The sequence below is a fragment of the Physella acuta genome, unplaced genomic scaffold, assembly GCF_028476545.2.
Source record: "Physella acuta isolate Inbredline_101_S28 unplaced genomic scaffold, ASM2847654v3 ptg000260l, whole genome shotgun sequence".
Lineage (NCBI taxonomy): Eukaryota > Metazoa > Mollusca > Gastropoda > Physidae > Physella > Physella acuta.
Window position 1 is genome coordinate 63973 of NW_026731779.1, and position 15171 is coordinate 79143.

The 15171-nt window shown below is 32.6% G+C and overlaps 1 protein-coding gene across 1 annotated transcript; it reads left to right on the forward strand.

The window, feature by feature from the left end:
- Nucleotides 1-1904: 1904 nt before the first annotated feature.
- On the forward strand, nucleotides 1905-15162 carry LOC131938932 (structural maintenance of chromosomes protein 6). The gene is made up of 27 exons (XM_059297165.1): nucleotides 1905-1979; nucleotides 2953-3072; nucleotides 3205-3246; nucleotides 3420-3534; nucleotides 3652-3757; nucleotides 3901-4037; nucleotides 4811-4953; nucleotides 5131-5232; nucleotides 5450-5587; nucleotides 5944-6024; nucleotides 6109-6255; nucleotides 6403-6491; nucleotides 7223-7387; nucleotides 8196-8368; nucleotides 9200-9372; nucleotides 9547-9573; nucleotides 9878-9961; nucleotides 10084-10170; nucleotides 10998-11165; nucleotides 11870-12028; nucleotides 12191-12341; nucleotides 12457-12587; nucleotides 12746-13000; nucleotides 13204-13265; nucleotides 13805-14063; nucleotides 14554-14651; nucleotides 14970-15162. The coding sequence occupies exons 2-27, from the start codon at nucleotides 2959-2961 to the stop codon at nucleotides 15061-15063; spliced, it is 3300 nt and encodes a 1099-aa protein (XP_059153148.1). The 5' UTR covers nucleotides 1905-1979; nucleotides 2953-2958; the 3' UTR covers nucleotides 15064-15162.
- Nucleotides 15163-15171: the final 9 nt, after the last annotated feature.

Here is a 15171-nt window from a genome sequence, read left to right on the forward strand (position 1 = left end):
AACTTTAGGGAGTAGATGGGAATACTTCCGAGAATATTTCTGCGAAAAAGAAAACTAAAGTTTCTTATGGGCGGCGACATATAGGGTACAACTTTCGTCAATACACGGTTTGGCGCCCAGAGTTTTAGAGCGACTATGTTGGCACTTGGCATCCGTTAATCGAGCGTCCTGCATTGCGAGTAAGGAGTACTACTATATTCAGCGGTAAAACTACAACAGGCTTCTAAAAATAACTTTGTAACGCGAGGAACTCCTTCTGTACAGTTTCATCACCTTGCGAAAGATGAAAAAATAACATTTTGAATATGAGGAGCCTACTGTAGAGTTTCGTCACTTTGCGAATGATGCAATAAGCATATATTATTAGACAATCCAGTCAGAAATTGAGATCGAGCATCTAATAATAGACCATTAGTAACGCTAGCATATTGCATCAGTCACACTGATACTTAAAACATGTCAAATAATTTTTTTACGTGTTAAAGAAAAAATCCTGATCATTTGTGTCACTTTAGCGAATGACAAAATCTGCATCTTTATTAACAGGATGCTATTTGGCCGATGACGCCTGTTAGTTTTAAGGAGCCAGGGTAGTACGCCGCGCCTATGCGGTAGTGAAATCGGGGGGGGGGGGGCATGAGAGCGCCCCTCTACGCTCTTACACAGAGGCGCTCACCGAAGTGTGTTCTACCATATTAATTAATGTACGCTCAAGGTTTTAGAAAAGTAGGTCACGCGTCTAAGAACATATAATTATAATTGATAAAGCGTTGGTGAAATCCTAATATATTTCGTCAAACTTTCTTCTATCCCCGCGGCAACGCGCGGGGGCCGGGTACGCTAGTAAATTTATAAAGTAGGCCTACTCGTATTCCGCACTATTAATATACACAGTTCACTTGGTGCGCAATTCTTTTTTCTAGGAGATTCTATTCTATTTTTTTTTAAAGTTTAAGGAATTAATAATGGATTTAAATTCATGTCTATATCCCGAGTTGCCACCCCCTTAGTGTTATAATCTGTTATAGATCTATAGATCTCTAAGAATATTTGAAAAAGTTAGAGATCTCTCCCGCTTTTTTTTTTTTTTTACTTTGCGTACTTTTCTGGCTAGCTTTTGCAAAGGAAAAGTCAACCGGAAGTAGGTTCTTTTAAAAATTCGGAGCGTAGAAGTGTATCAAATTTAAATTAAAAGAAAATCAACAAGATTCTGAAAGTGAAACAGATCTAGAATCTAGACTCTAGATCTGGACTCTAGATCCTATCCTGGTAAAATCACGATATAGCGTCGGTTATTATTCCGGAACTGTACAGCAGTAAAAAACAGTAAAACCATGGCGTAGTCTGTCGAGCCGTTCCGGAAACCACCGGAAATACTGTAAACCATCATTTATTTGCCGCCATATTATTTTTAGCACATAATGTTTAAAAATGTGCAAGGATTGATTTTAGTTGCATTTTAAATACTGTTTTGCTAATTATTTTGTATTTCTAATTATTTTAAGTGTATGTGCTAATTATTGCTGCTACTAAACATTATTCTAGTTATTCTTACTACTTTTAACTTTAGTTAATCTAGCCTAATCGTCTTATTTACTAACAGAACTAGATCTAGAGCTGGTTGTCGCAAAGCTTCTGCAGGTTTTTTCTGTTTCTTAAAAAAAAAAAACATTAATTACTACACTCGACTTTATTAATAATATTTAGATTTACTAATTGTTGCTAATTTTTTGTCAGTTAAACATTAAAATATTAAATTAAGTTAAAACATTAATTAAATGCACTTGACTTTATTTTTCTTTCACCGGTCAAATAAAGTATGGTTTACAGTAACGAATGTTACCGAAACTCAACGAACATTACCCAATAATTTCCGACGCTATATCGTGATTTTACCCCTATCCTACTCTCTCCTTCTCTCTCTCTCTCTCTCTCTCTCTCTATCCTACAGTCACATTGACAAGTTACGGTAAACAACGGTACAGTCTACAAACAATAGTCTACGTCTACATTAAAAAACTAGATCTAGTCTATTTACTATTTACTATTTTATTTACTACTCAACTCAACACTCAACATAATTTTTAATCTAGATCTAGACTCTAGATTTATTTTTAATTTTATAATAATTTTAGTATTCTTTGTCTTTAGATTAGGCATTTTTTGGTAAAAAAATGCCAAATGGGTAATCTATTGTACTATCGTAGTTTTACTAGAATCTAGATCTAATCTAGATACGTAAAATTAAAAATCGCCAGCTGCTAGTAATGTATGAAAACTTACCTCATTGTCAAGGCTTTAAACCTTAATAGAAGTATATATAGTATATACATACATATGCCCCTGGGCGCCAACCCTAGGGGCGCCAAATTGGGTTAAAAAATCAAAAGCTCATTTTATCTGCAGTTTTGAATATTAAATATAAATAATTTATTGGGGGTCGCCAAAATGAAAGTATGTCCCCGGGCGCTGGGAGGGGTTGTTACGCCTCTGAATGTATCGTTTTCGTGTAATCAATTGGTTAGACTTAGATCTATATATAATATATAAATTTATATAAAGCACAATTTATATAAAGCTCCCTCCGCCCAACAACTTTTACTATTTTTCAATCAAATAATTGTTATCAGGAATGATTTAAAATGAAAAGGCTGTGGCTTTAAAACAGTAGGCGTGTTCTGGTGCACCATCAAAATGGCCCGTGACAAATCGGCCCCGTCAAAATTGTCTCGTTAATATGACCCCATCAAATTGACACCTGACAAAACAACCCTGTCAAAATAACCCTGTCAAAAGGGCCCCGACTTATTGGCTCCCTTCATACTGACTCGCGACATGGGCTCCCGACATTTAGATGTGTTCTATTTAATTTAATCTGTTTTTAAGCCTGTTAATTAAAATTGCTAATCCCTAAATTAAGGCCTAATTTTTTTAAATTAATTTTTTTGTTAGTTGACAATGAGTAAAAGATCAAGCTCTGCTGCAAACCTGTCTAGTAAGGAAACTGCAAAGAAAAAACATAGAAAAGATACAGAACCTTTAGAATCTGATGAAGATGAAGAAGTTATTGAGGTTTGAACATGTCATAAAATATATCAAATTCATTTACCTTGAATTTAAATTTAGCACCATATGTAATTTTGCAGCTGTTAAAATGTTAATGCTTTTTTCTCTCTATGTATAAAATATTATTGAATTTTTTAGAGCTCATTGGCTGAACCATTGTATAGACATGTGCATTCTAAGGTAAAGCAAATTAGTAATCTCTCAAATGATATGTTTTGCCTTTATATATTAAATGATAATAAAAGCTCAAATGCAGTTAAAAAGGAAAAAACATTTTTTAATTTGTATGTCTTTATAGATATAATTATCTTAAAACTTATCTTAAAATCAGTTGTATGTCTTCCTCTTTTCAGGCAGAGCCGATTGTTGGAGTGATTAAAAAAATTAGTATGTTCAATTTTATGTGTCATAACCGACTAGACGTCACATTGGGAAGTCATGTCAACTTTATTATCGGAAGAAATGGCAGTAAGTCCTTTTCTGATTGTCAACCATATTTGCAATGTTACGTATAAATGGTTTGTTTATTTAGCATTCTACTTCAGTATATTTTTGTCTATTTATAACAATAATAATTTTTTTTAGGTGGGAAAAGTGCTATTGTTACAGCACTTGTGGTTGGACTGGGAGGCAAAGCTTTGTCTACAAACAGAGGAAGTTCTATAAAGAATTTTATTAAAACAGACAAAAGGTTTATAGCTTAGAAGAGTGTCTTGTATTATTTAATATATATTTTTATTCTTTGCTTTGCAACAATAACATTATTGTTTTAAAAGCATGAAATATTAAATGTGTTTATGAAACAGGTTTTTAAAAAAGTTTATTAACTTTTAGATCTGCATGGGTTGAGGTGACCCTAAACAACAGAGGTATGGATAGCTACAAGCATGATGTTTATGGTGATAGCATCACTATCAGGAGGAAGTTTACTTGTGATGGTGTCAGTGGCTATAGCATCTTATCAGATTCAGGTATAGCATCTTATCAGATTCAGGTATAGCATCTTATCAGATTCAGGTATAGCACCTTAATAAATTCAGGTGTAGCATCTTATCATATCCAGGTGTAGCATCTTATCAGATTCAGGTATAACATCTTATTAAATTCTGGTAGATAATTTTATCAAATTTCTGGTGATTGCATCTTATAACATCCAGATATAACATCTTATCACATTCAGGTGAAACATCTTAGAACATTCTGTTAGATCATTTATTACTTTCTGGTAGATTATCTTGTCGCATTCAAGTATATTTGTTATCACATCTAGGTGTAGTACCATGTCACATTAAGACATTGTATAAATTTTATCACAGCCAGATATACCATCTTATTACATTCAGGGATAGTATTGTATAACAATTAAATAATATTATTTTATTCAAGTCTGGTATTTTTTATGAGTGCTCAAGGTTTTACTGTAAAAATGTATTTTTAACTCAATTTAGTTTCATTTCTGATGAGCAACACTCATATTTAGACACAATAGAGCACATACCTTTACCCATGTACATACCCACATTACTTATGTAGTGATGATGTTTATGAGTATTAATTACTATTAAATATTAAATGTCTTTCACTGTTTTGGTTTAGTCATAAAAAATTTAGTTCACACGTTCATGCATAAGCCAAATCATTTGAAATAATTGATAACAATGTTCGTTATTTTTATATATCTTAGAATTTGTAGGTTTTTTTGTGTAAGTCCTGTGGAATTTTGAAAATTACTTTTATAAATCAGGTCAAGTGATCTCCTCGAAGCGTGATGAGGTGCAACGAATTACAGATCACCTTAACATCCAAGTAGACAACCCTGTGTCCATTCTCAACCAGGATACAAGTAGGAGTTTCCTAAACACCAAGTCAGCAGCTGATAAATTTAAAGTGAGCAATCATTACATATTTTAAAAAAAAAATATTTTCAGTAATAATTTAACACATTTATTTAAAATGTAAAATTTTTTTGACTAGTGGAAAGAATTAGCTGGAAGTTTAAAAAATGTTTCTAAACTTATGTGATGCTTATGGTTTGCTAAATGAGCTCAAAATATTTTATTTTAGTTTTTCATGAAAGCTACTCAGCTAGAACAGATGAGCTCAGATTATGACCTAGTCAAGAAAAATAAAGAGATAACTCGCCAGGAGATCACTTCTAAGGAGTCGGTAAGACCATTGCTTAGTTATCATAATGATGATAATGAAACCCTTAATTAGGCCCATGTTTGGCTTTTCTTGTTTTTGGTTAACTACTATAATGTGATGTGTTAAAAAAAAAGTTTTAATTAGCTTATTTTTATGAGAAATGGAAACATTGAATGTCCTGCTATGAATGTGTTGAATGTCCTGATACACATGCATTGTTTGTCCTCATACATTGCAGGTGTTGCCAATAATGTTGAAAGAAGTGAAAGTTTGGGAGAATAAGTTCAAGAACCTGATGGCCTTGTCAGAGCTAAAAGATAAGATCAAAGCACTCAAGAGAGAACTAGCTTGGTCTCTTGTCATTGAGAAGGAAAAGGTTGGGGGTTACACAGTCATTCACACACTGTCAATATATTTCTTTGTCTTTACTTTATTCAGGTCAAACGCACTGAACATTTTCTTTACTTCATTCCCATCATGCAAATGATAAATATTTTTATCTGTTTTTTCTTTATTCAGGTCAAACACAATATAATAATTTGTTTCATTTTGTCTTCTCTTTATTCATGTCAAACATACCAAAATATATTTTGGTATTGTACATGCTTTGTTTACTTTGTGTGTTAAAAAAAAAAAAAGTAAAGTTTGCATACTTGCCCACTTATCTATGAAAACCTGTTGATATACTTTTTTATTTTGTCACTTTAAACACCATTCATTTCCTTATCTTAGGGGCTGAAACCTTTAGAGAAAGCACTGAAATCAAATGAAGCAGCACTTCCAAAATTTGTGAAAATGGTTGATCAAGCCAAGGTAGGAACTGACATAGAGGTTATTATGTTGACGTTTTTTTCTTCCCGGTACATTTAAAAAAATACCCATGTAATTAATTGCCAGGACACTGTAAATGAATGGGATGTTAAACTTAAAGAGCTGGAGCAAAGACTGATAGACTGTGGTCAAGAAATACAACTCCTGGAGCCATTACTTCAGGAGAAGAAAGGAGATTTGCAGAAGGCAAAAGATGATCTTGTGCCACTCACTGTTAGTTTTCCTTTCATTGAATACAAATGGAATAGTTAAGTTAATCATTTAATATTTTGTAGATACCTTGATATTAAAATTCTTCCCAGTTATTTATGTTTTCTTTGAATATTTTTTTTGTTACATATATTAACTATTTTGTTCCAGAATGAACTTAGAATTTGTGATAAAGATTTATCAAACACTCGTCAGGAGTGTAAACAATGTCAAGATAGAATTGAAGAACTAAAAGTCATGTAAGCTGGTTTAATTTAATATTGCTGTCTGCTATCCCCATTTGTTTAAAAAATCCTTTGATTAAGAAAAGGGAAATCACTCTGTTCACTTATTTATGCTTAAAGAAAATCTAAGAATTCTGTTATAAAGAATGTTTTTACAAATAAAAAATTATTGATCCAGAAAATAAAGAAAAATTAGCAGTAAGTAAATTGTTTGGATTTGCCAGATCAGTGTACTGATGTCATTTGGAGCTGTGTACTAAATTGTTTATATGGGGTTAGTGCTGATTAGCATTGAGACAAAATACCATTCTGTGTTGTTATATCATATATATCTATGTTTGGCACTTGCTCCTATGTCTAATATTTTTAACACAAGAAAATGTTAGGAAAAAGGCAAGTTTCAATACCGTGTAAAATAATAGAACTTCAAAGCAGTTTCTTTTCAATGTTGGCTGTGCAAAAATGTTAGGAAAAAGCTAGTTTCAATATCGTGTAATGTGATAGAATTTTTAAGCAGTTTCTTTTCAATGATGACTCTACATCTTATAATTGACATTCACAAGTTTCCATCAGAGACATTTATATTCCTAAACAACAATTGGAACATATTATGCCCATTCAGAAATGTTTTCTATGGTTCTTGTGCTAACAAATGTGATGAAAGTTATCACTTTTATTTTATAAACATTATCAAAATGTTTAAATTAATGTATTAATGTTTTCTATTGTTAAATCAATATTTACAGTGCATCCCATGACTTTGAAGCAGATCGGAGACAAAGAGAGGAGCAAATAAGCAGCCTGAAGCTTAAGTTAGATGAAATAGTGTCTAAAAAGAAAGTTTCTGAGCATGAATTAGATCAGCACCGCAGTGCAGTGGCTAAATATAAGGCTGATGCCTCACAATTAGAGTGAGTAAAGCTCGCAAAGTATACTATTTGTTTCTATGAAGTTGTTCTTTTAGTTTGAAAAAATTGTTGCATTCAGCTTGCAAGTGTCGTAAAATATTGATTTACAGGTACAAAGACTAGAATCTGAAACAATTTTAAAAAAAAAACGTGAAAATGCACTGCAAAATTCCTGGACAACTCTCCTCTCCAGACTTTTGTTGCTCCACATTGTGCTGCACATATTTGAAGAGTCTGGTTTGCTAAAGAGCACTGGAGTGTTGGAGCCAATTTTGTACAATACTATATCTATTGTTTATTTACTGTAGGTCTATAAACATATACAACCAAACTATTTACAGTTGGTTACTTTAATTTCCTGGTTCAGGGGTTTACATTCAGTTACTAAAGATTTAGTCTCTATTGTCCTGTAGATTTGTTTTATATTTGTCTTGGGACACATCCCAACGCTACTAGTAGGGAAAGAAAAAGTGGCATAGTGCTGACCACACTATCCTTTCTTATGCCAAGGTCACTGAAACGGGTGAACTCTGCTTTACCTGCTACATGGACTATGGTTCAAAAGGACATTTTACTTTTTGCTTTTTTTGTGTGGATGTCATTATAAAATTCTTAGAAAAAAATTTGAAGTATAATAATTACTTCAACATGACTTTTCTTAAATATTTACATTAAATATTTTCATTTTGATTTCAGTGGCAAATATATTGGTTGCTTTTTTAATACAATCTTTTCCCAGTCCTATTATATTCTGTAATTAAAATTCTGTAATTAAAAATAAAACACATACTATATTCTCTTGTAAAATCAGGGCCCCATTGAGAACAAAGCAGACAAAGCTCAAAGATGTGAAGATGGCTATTAGAAGGCTACAGGCAGCAACAAATGACAGACTACAAAGATATGGTGAATGGATGCCAGTTCTTATAAGGAATATACAGCAGTCTAAAAGACATTTTCATAAAGTGCCAATTGGACCTCTGGGTAAGTTCTTTTCTGTCCACTCTGTTTTTTTTAATGGAGTGTTATACTGTGTTGCATAGTTGTTTTTTTGCAATGTATTTATTTAGTATTTAAGATACTTTTTGTAATTTTAAATTAGGTTTTGCATGTTATTAGAGTTAGGGTCAAAGTTGCTGTTTGTAAAGTTAATATTTTGTTTTTTGGACACAACATGTGTTGTGTTGTGTGCTCAACTCCATCTCCAGCTGACTATAATGACAAAAAGGCCCTATCAGAACAAGTTGGACTATAATGACAAAAAGGCCCTATCAGAACAAGTTGGACTATAATGACAAAAAGGCCCTATCAGAACAAGTTGGACTATAATGACAAAAAGGCCCTATCAGAACAAGTTGGACTATAATGACAAAAAGGCCCTATCAGAACAAGTTGGACTATAATGCCAAAAAGGCCCTGTCAGAACAAGTTGGACTATAATGACAAAAAGGCCCTATTAGAACAAGTTGATGCATAAAGATTGAAACAAAAAGCGGCATATTAAAGATATTTGGCAGTCTTTCTGTTTGTAATTACGCACAAACTACATTGTCCCTTAGTAAATTACAATAACTTTTATCATAGTTTAAAAATTTTTGATGTAGCTTAAGTTGAATAAATAGGTGAAAAATGCTTAATTGATGCAACATTAAATTTTAAATAGGAGCAAAAAATTTAAAAAAAAAAGCTCATTGTGTGCTAAATAAGAATATTTCTTGCTTGAAGAGGATCCTATGATGAGTGTGCAATTATTTTCTTTGTGCCAATCCTGATATTATTCTCTGTTGTTTATTTTGTACTTGTTTGTTTGAAAAGGTGCCTGTTTTGATCTAGTGGACACCAAGTGGGCTTTATCTATAGAGTCTTGTCTGAAAGCTTTGGTCAGTTCTTTTGTCTGCCATGACAGGCACGATGAAAAGATTTTGGAAGATATCTTTCGCAGCTTACAAGTAACACCTCGACCATCTATCATAACCTGTCCCTTCTCTGTGAGTTTTTATTTACTTTTTTAGTGTAATCCATAAAATAACCCATGTTATCAGTGTAATCTATAAAATAAGCAATCTTATACAGTGTGTATAGATTGGGTTTATGTGAGTTTATTCTATTAAAAAACAACAACAAAAAAACCCAATTTATGAATGTCCAAACCTTTGTTTCAGAACGTGGTACATAATGTTTCAAAATATGTAAGTACTTCTTATTATGAATTAAATTTTAAGATTTAATTAAATTTGAAGAGACAGAATGGCAGTCTTTCTCTTTAGAACTTGCTTGCTTACATTATGGAAATAAAACCTACTATTGAATCATATTTCTAATTTCTGGTTTATTTTACACTTAGTTAATTGACTCATTTATTTCTTTAAAGGATCATGGTTTAAAAAGTAGCTTTTTAATTTAAATCTTTGTCCTTAATGACTTAGATTCCTGGGTATTTAGGGATATTCATGTGATTTGTTTGTATTTATGTGCTCTGTGATTTATTTTCAGAGAGTAAGAAGTGAACGCTTCCCTTGTGTGCTCGATGTTATAAAATGTGATAATCCGGTGGTTATCAATACATTGATTGATCAGGTAGATGTTATAAAGATATTATGCTTCAATCATTTTTATCTAATCTAATCACACAATTTTTAAATAAAATTATTTTTTCCCGTTTATAATATACTGGTAATCCAATTATTCTATATCTTTAGCGCAACATTGAAAATGTCCTACTGATTGAGGATTCAAATGTGGCAAGGGAGGTGATGTTAAGGAATCCGCCAACTAACTCAAGGGAAGTAAGTATTTCTTAAATAAAAACATTAGATGTGTTAATAAACAGATTATGACATGATTATGTTTTATGAATGCAATTAAACAAGAGGTTCTTTAGTTAATAAAGAAACAGCTTCTAGTCTTGTAGCTGGTCCTTCTAAGGACAAGAGAAGTGGAAGTGGGTGTCTCCCATGTAACCAATGACCAAAACAATTGATAGGGCAGGTCTCCTGCTAATATATTTACTCATAAGTCAGCTGACAGAATATTTATAGAGATAACAGTCCCTGAAAGTAAATATCTAGTAAAAGCATTCCATATTATATTTCTAGTATTGATTTTTTTTGCAATTATTTCTGGTCAATAATTTTTGGCAGATATTTTCTGAACAGTTTAACTAATGAGCTGAGTATGTAAAAAAAACCTCCTAACAGTTATTATACAATGATTTGTTCTGAAGTTACAGTGCTAAAACTAAAAGCATTAGTAGGGCTAACACTTTAAATGTAACACTTATGTGTAAATGATGATTTGAGGATTACTGGTTTAGTTCGTCTAAATCAGTCTTGCCCTAAACGTCTAGATGCCACTGTGTCTAAATGAAGGCTCTGCCTGCTGAGAATACTGGGATACTAAGCAGGAACTTCATAAAAATAATAAAATTTAGCTTGTTTTTATATTTGTAGTAATTTTTTTCACTAAGTCTGATTTGGGTATTTTCCTCCTTGAGCCCAGGGAACACATATTTTTGGGCCGGGAGCTCAGGGTTTCAAAGGGTTAAGATCTGGATTATGTTTTCTTTATTTAGAACTTGTACAAATGCTAAAGATAACTTCCTTGTTTATTGCAGTGCTTTACACTAGGAGGGGATCAGGTGTTCTGCACGCCAACATTCCGCTACTACTCATCAGACAAAACCACAGCCAGGTATCTCATGGAAAATGTTCAGGATCAGATTGTCAAACTTGAGAGAGAAGAGAAACAGCTAGAGGAAGAAATTAATGCAATGGCCCACCAGGTAAATTTTAACTGGGTTTTTTTTTTCATCAGGTTTTTATACTTGAAATTCTCATTTTTAAAACCAAATATAGATATATCATTTTTTTTCTTATACTTATAATGGTTTTTCATGTTAATAATCAATGCCAGCAATAAAATCTACCTTCTTTATTTAAATAGTAAAGTTTAATGTAACTGATTGATTTTCATATTTTCAATATTAGAAGAGTTATTGATTTGCTTGGGATGGTGTGGTGGACGGCAGAGTGCACAACAGCTATCCTGAAAGTTTCCATGAGCTCACCCAACTGTGATGATTACCTAGCTCACTTTAGGGAAAGTAATAGATGGCCTGGCATAGAGCTGATTACACTATCCCGTTATATGCAGATGTCATAGAAATAGATGAACTCTAATTCTACTGCCTTTTTGACTGTTACACAAAATTTCTGCAAATTCTTTTTTAAACAATTTAATATTGTCTAAATTTGTCATCATCTTTTAGCAATACAAAATTACTTAGAACATGTAGAACTGCTATCAATCAAACATGTGACATGACTGATAGCCATTTCTCAAGAACATTCATGGCGAGTCTATGCCATATAAAGCTGTAGTTGTGTAGGCAACCCCACTTAATCAATAATATTTAAAATGTTTACTTCCAACTGAAGTTAGTTTGAGAGTGGTAAGTTTCTTAGGTGTAATTTTTCTTTGTAACAGCGTGACAGTCTAAATCAAGAGATTGCCAAGAACCAACAGGAAGAGAAGAAATTAATGACACAAGTACACAAACACACTGAGATCATAAGTCGCCTCACGTTTGAGATTCAAGAGTTAAAAAATGTTGAGGATCCTGCCCCTGTGGATGTCACCACTCTGGTATGCTAGAAGGTTTCATTTCTGTCTTTTTATTTCAATATGTTTTCAAAATAAGAAATAACTTAAAAAAAAACAACTTAAACATTTTGCACAACTACATTATGATTGATGTGAAAATAGAGAAATGTAACTTTTTAAGCATATATTGCCTCACTATTTTAGGAAGAAGAGGTTCAAGTATACAATGAGAAAATAAAAGTGCTTCAAGCAAAAAGAAATTCCACCTTGGAGGAAAAAAAGAAGGCTGAAGAAAGATTGAAAGTAGCCAAAGAAAGTTACTTGAGGGTTGAAGCAAGCATAAGGGAAAAATCAGGTGTGCCTTATTTCTTATTTCCTTATTGCTTTATTGAAACTCATTTTAAGTGCTTTGTAATAAATGGAAGTTATGTTTTATCAATAAAGTCTATGTATTGTTCTGAAATCTACAGACAATGGCATTCCCCTAAGGGAGGAGATCAGCCAAACACAGGATAACCTGTATAATGCACGGCATAGTGTAAAACACTACACTTCGAAATTGAAAGAACAAGAAAAAGTCATACAAGATTGTCTAAATCAAGTACTAATTGCAAAGATTTTTAAACTTTAAACTTTTTAAACTTAAATAAGACAATCATTAGTTATTAAATGCTCGTTTTATGTGAATTTCATCTTGATAAACATCTCTTTTTAAAAAGTGAATCCTTAAATGATTTGCACATTTTTTTTTTTTTGTAGGTGGAAAACTATAAGCGAGAAGTGGAAGCAAATAAAGAGAAAGCTAGAGAAGTTTGTGAACCTATACAAACTAACAGAACACCAAACAGTATAGAAAGTGAGATCACTCAAATAGAACGAAGGATCAATGAAGAAGAAGAGCAACAGGGTAATGAAGAGGTTATCTCAACAACATATAAGCAGAAGAAAGATGCTCTAGATCGAGTGAGAAAAGAGATTGGGCAGATGAAGGCATATATTGATAAGTTAGATGAGGTTAGTATGTTAACACACAAAGAAAATTGAGTATACTTTCACTCTTTCTCACTATAACTATTACTAATTATTTCAAAACTGGCTGAAGTAATTAATTTAATAATAGCATGGAAAAAAATTTCAAGTGTTGGTTAAAATTAATTTGCCAATTTTTTTTTAGGTGATGGTTAAACAAAATTAATTTGCTATTTTTTTTGCTCTAGGTGATGGTTAAAAGGGAAATAGCCTATCAAAGAATGCGCAAACTGATTGCAAGTCGAGCTAAGTAATAAAATTTTGCTATATTTATTTAATTATTTTTGTTTGGATAAGTTGCATTTGTTGCATGAAAAACTTTATTTGAGTGTCTTTCGGGGGGGGGGGGGGGGGGGGGGGGGAGAGGTCAGCAGAATTCAGGTTGTGAATACTGGGCGGGGATTACAAACACAGGAAACTTAACCTGCATGCTAAAAGTATACATTTAAACTGCAGGACCCCGATTTTAAAGAAAACCAGGTTTAGCAGGTAATTTGACTTTGTTCTCTTTGCTCCTTGTGAAACATAGGGCCTCTACCCTTCCAGTTTGCCCTGCCCCCTGCTATTAATTTTGTATTCTCCCAAAACATCCCTGCTGTCTTCAAGAAGACTCCGCCTCCAGGTCTGTCTTGGGCCACTTCCATTTTCCTTGGGGGTTCCACTCCAGCGCCTGGCATGTCAAATTTTGATGAGCCTTTCGCCGTGTGTCCAACCCAGCGCCACTTCCTCCTTCTTAATTGTACTGTTATAGTCCTTTTCCATAAGCACGTAATTTAATTTTTTTTATAGATATTACTTCCTCATCCAAATGGCACAGCGATCCTTCACTGGTAAAATGAACTTTGATTTCACCAAAGAAACGCTAGAAATTGTAGTGAATACATCCAGTGATTCACAAGATGGGAAAGGCAGCACTGGTATGGAGGCCAAAGATTTGAAGTCCTTATCTGGCGGTGAACGCTCCTTTTCTACAGTCTGTTTTATTTTATCTCTGTGGGAAGCCATGGAATCTCCATTCAGATGTTTGGATGAATTTGATGTATTTATGGTAAGTGATGACCAATATAAACGAGTAGTACAACTACTTTTCTTATTTTTTAAACATCATCACTTGTTAGGAACATTAATGAAGCTTGGTTATGTTTTCAGTTCATTATGATAATTTATTTTTATATAAAATTAACGTAACTTACAATATTTGTATATAACAATTTTAAAATGTGCGACTGCAGTTAAAATTGTTTTTTAAAAATGCTGCTTGTTTTTTTAAAATGCTGCTTAGTTATACCACTATTTTTAATATGGTGTATAGTTAAATTAATGCAACCAAAATTATTTTTTTTCTACAAAGAATGCTAGAATTCAGAATTGTATGAATGTAAGTCAAGGATTGGGTTAGCTCAACCCTGTAATATTTACAAAATAAGGCAGCATTACATTTGTTTTTGCCACTATCTTATTTAAATGTTAACAGCTAGTACCAATTTATAGTATAATAGTGTTCACATACTGTATAAAATAAACTTCTTAAATTTCAGGACATGGTTAACAGAAGAATTTCTATGGACATGATGATGGCCACAGCTGATATGCATAAAAATATGCAGTTCATTTTCCTGACACCACAAGATATGAGGTTGGTATTGTCTTTTCATAGCCTCCAGCCCATACAAACCAAAAATGTATTTTTAAAATTTATTTCTAGGATTTATTTTAATTTTGATGGTTTACTTGTGAAAGTACTTATTATCCCACTTACTTCTCACCACAAAAATATCAAAGGAGCATTTTATCCTACTTTCTCCCCCCTTGATATTTTTGTGGTGAATAGTATAATTTAATAATGAAAGTGTGTCCTAGTAGTCTCCCCTCAAATGAAGTGAAACTTTCAAGGCAAAAGCACTTGGACGCAATTCTCTTTAGCTAATTAATTTTTATCTTTGTTTCATGACAGTTCCGTGAGAAAAATCAGTGATGTGAAAATTTTCCGCATGCAGGATCCTGAAAGAAATCAGGACCAAGGAGTGGCTACCAAGTCATTGTCGTAATAAGACTATTTAGTAAAATCTGAATAGATCAACATGAATAAGTTTGTTAATATTATGTACATATTGTATAACTTCACTGCAATAAAATGTTACACTTTGAGATGTGTG